Below are 2,790 nucleotides of genomic sequence, written 5' to 3' on the forward strand. Positions count from 1 at the left end.
CACTCTACCCAGGGGGATAGCTTGAGGCTCCGTCTCAAAAAAAAAAAAAAAAAAATTAATGTTTAAGTAATGTACTTTGGTCCAAATTAAATACAATTTATATATGAATTAGTCACTAATTTCTTTCTTATTTTTTTTTCCCTTACCCACACCCCCTCCCTCTTTCTCTGTCCAGTACCCCCTTCTCCCATGCCCCACCGTGTCATTGTCATTAATTGTCTTTATATCAAATTTGAATACATAGGATTCTTTCTTCTCTTGATGGCCATTCTTCTGTGAAGAATGATCTGCTGTCACTGCTCCTGCTTTTTCGCCTTTGTCCTTGTATCTGATCACCTGAAGATCTCTGTTGTCAAATCCAGTAGTGTCTGGTTTTGTTTTTCCTTTTTCTTCTTTTTTTCACTTGAAACATCAACTGTATTTATAAGCATTGGGGAAAGAGTAGAATGAGAGATACAAAACTGGGAGCCAGAGACCAGGTGTTGCAGGTACCAGGAGCCCTTGTTCTCGTCCTTGCCGTCTGCAGACCCTCTGCCTACTTCTTCATAATCCTTCTCCAGGGTGGCCAGGTACTCTCAAGCCTCAGAGAACTCCCCTTCTTCCATGCCCTTGCCCACATATCAGTGCACAAATGCTCGCTGGCATACATCAGGTGGGCCCAGGTGTCTATAATGGCTGTGGTATAGCTTTTTTTTTTTTTTTTTTAAATAGAGACAGAGTCTCACTTTGTCCCTTGGTAGAGTGCTGTGACGTCACAGCTCACAGCAACCTCCAGCTCTTGGGCTCAGGTGATTCTCTTGCGTCAGTCTCTCGAGTATCTGGGACCACAAGCATCTGCCACAACGCCTGGCTGTTTTTTGTTGCAGTTTGGCCGGGGCTGGGTTTGAACCCACCACCCTTGGTATATGGGGCTGGTGCCCTACTCACTGAGCCACAGGCGCTGCCAAATGGCTGTGGTATTGTTTAGCATGCAGACTGCCCACTGCACCTTGGCTAGGCTGCCCCTGGTAGTGTCTGTTTAATGCTCATCCTACTTAACTTCTCTGGCATTTGGCATTACTGTATTGCTCAGTCTTTTTTTTTTTTTGAGACAGGGTCTTACTATGTCACCCTCAGTAGAGTGCTGTGGCGTCACAGCTCACAGCAACCTCAAACTCTTGGGCTTAAGCAGTTCTCTTGCCTCAGCCTCCCAAGTAGCTGGGAGTACAGACGCCTACCATAACACCCAGCTATTTTTTTGTAGTTGCAGTTGTCATTGCTGTTTGGCAGGCCCGCTGGGCTCAAACCTGCCAGCCCTGGTCTATGTGGCTGGCGCCCTAGCTGCTGAGCTATAGGCACCGAGCCGAGGGAAGATTTTTAAGAATGAGCAATACAGGTGGCACCCATAGCTCAGTGAGTAGGGCGCCAGCCACATACACCATGGCTGGAAGGTTTGAGCCCAGCCCAGGCCTCCTAGACAGCAGTGACAACCGCAACCAAAAAAATAGCCGGGTGTTGTGGTGGGCGCCTGTAGTCCCAGCTACTTGGGAGGCTGAGGCACTCACTACTGACATAGTGAGACTGTCTCAAAAAAAAAAAAAAAAACCTTCCCTGCCTTCAGGGTGGCTGTGTTCTGCTCCTGCCCAAGTATTCTTCAGTCTTCTCTGCTTAGTCCTACACTCTGCCCCTTTTGTTTTGGTATTCCCTGGAGTCCTTACTGCTCTACTCTTTATTCTTTTGGCTGGGACAAACTAACCCCTTTAGATATAACTTACCTGCCATTGACTCCTAAGGCCATGTCAGTGCCTCCCCAGGTTCCACAGTCCTGAACAGAGTGCACTGTTCTCTTTTGCCTACTTGTTCTTCCATGATTTCTAGAACACATTCCTCCCATCTCTGTTTGCATGACTCACCCTTCAAAGAGAGCCGAAATCCTTCTTTGTAAAAAGTTTTTCCAGTCTCTCAGGGAGACAGAAAAGCAGTTAACTTGATACATAAACAAATTGAATGAAAAGAAATGGGCTAGATGATTCCAACAGTGCTTTTTTCACTGGGTTCAGTAATTATTGTCCTCATTAGTGATCATAGAGAAACTCCCAAGAAATGGAAAGAACAGAGGTGATGGTTGCTAATCAACTTCCTTTTCTCTTTCAGTTTTATGCATGTGAGATGGTGCTTGAGGAAGAAGGAATCTATGGAGGTGAGAAGAGATGAATGTGAGTGGAAAGGGGGATAAAACATATGGAGGAGAGTAATAATTGTTTTTCTCGACCCCCACCTCCTCCTCCTCCTGGTCTTATTCCAGCCAGTCTGATGGGGAGATTCTTGAGAATGGGTATGGGAGCAGGACCCCACATTAGAACCAGTGGTGTAGTATGAAAGGGATGCCAGAGCTTAGAGTTGGAAAGAATAAGCACTCTTCTCACCTTTCAAGATGCCCATAGGAACCTTTGGGCCTCCCCATCTCTGTATACTCCTCGCTCCTTTCTCCATGCTGAAAGTCCTGCAGCAGCTAAACAGAAAGCCTGGACTCCTCACCATAGCCTCCTGAGCCTTGTGCAACTGGTTCTTCCTGTCCCTTTTGCCTCCTGGGTGCTGCCACTTCTCTTGACTCACTACCCCATAGCCACAGGGACTTTGCACATACTTTTCCTGCTGCCTAGAATGTTCTACCCACTACAGCTTTTTGCCTGCCCAAACCTTACCCAAATATAAGCTTTATTGTCATTTCTTTTTTCTTTTTTCTTTTGAGATAGAGTCTCAAGCTGTCACCCTGGGTAGAGTGCTATGGCATCACAGCTCACAGCAACC

At 46.4% G+C, this 2,790-nt stretch overlaps 1 protein-coding gene across 1 annotated transcript in view; it reads left to right on the forward strand.

Annotated features, from left to right (window-relative positions):
• Positions 1-2,790, forward strand: part of VPS33B (VPS33B, late endosome and lysosome associated) — a 22,358-nt gene that overhangs the window by 7,080 nt on the left and 12,488 nt on the right. The window contains exon 4 of the mRNA XM_012813576.2: positions 2,134-2,179. Coding sequence (XP_012669030.1) covers positions 2,134-2,179 — 46 coding nt within the window. The remainder of the gene's footprint in view (positions 1-2,133; positions 2,180-2,790) is intronic.

The sequence above is a fragment of the Otolemur garnettii genome, unplaced genomic scaffold (genome assembly GCF_000181295.1).
Source record: "Otolemur garnettii isolate 467f Iridium unplaced genomic scaffold, OtoGar3 scaffold00277, whole genome shotgun sequence".
Taxonomy (NCBI): Eukaryota; Metazoa; Chordata; class Mammalia; order Primates; family Galagidae; genus Otolemur; species Otolemur garnettii.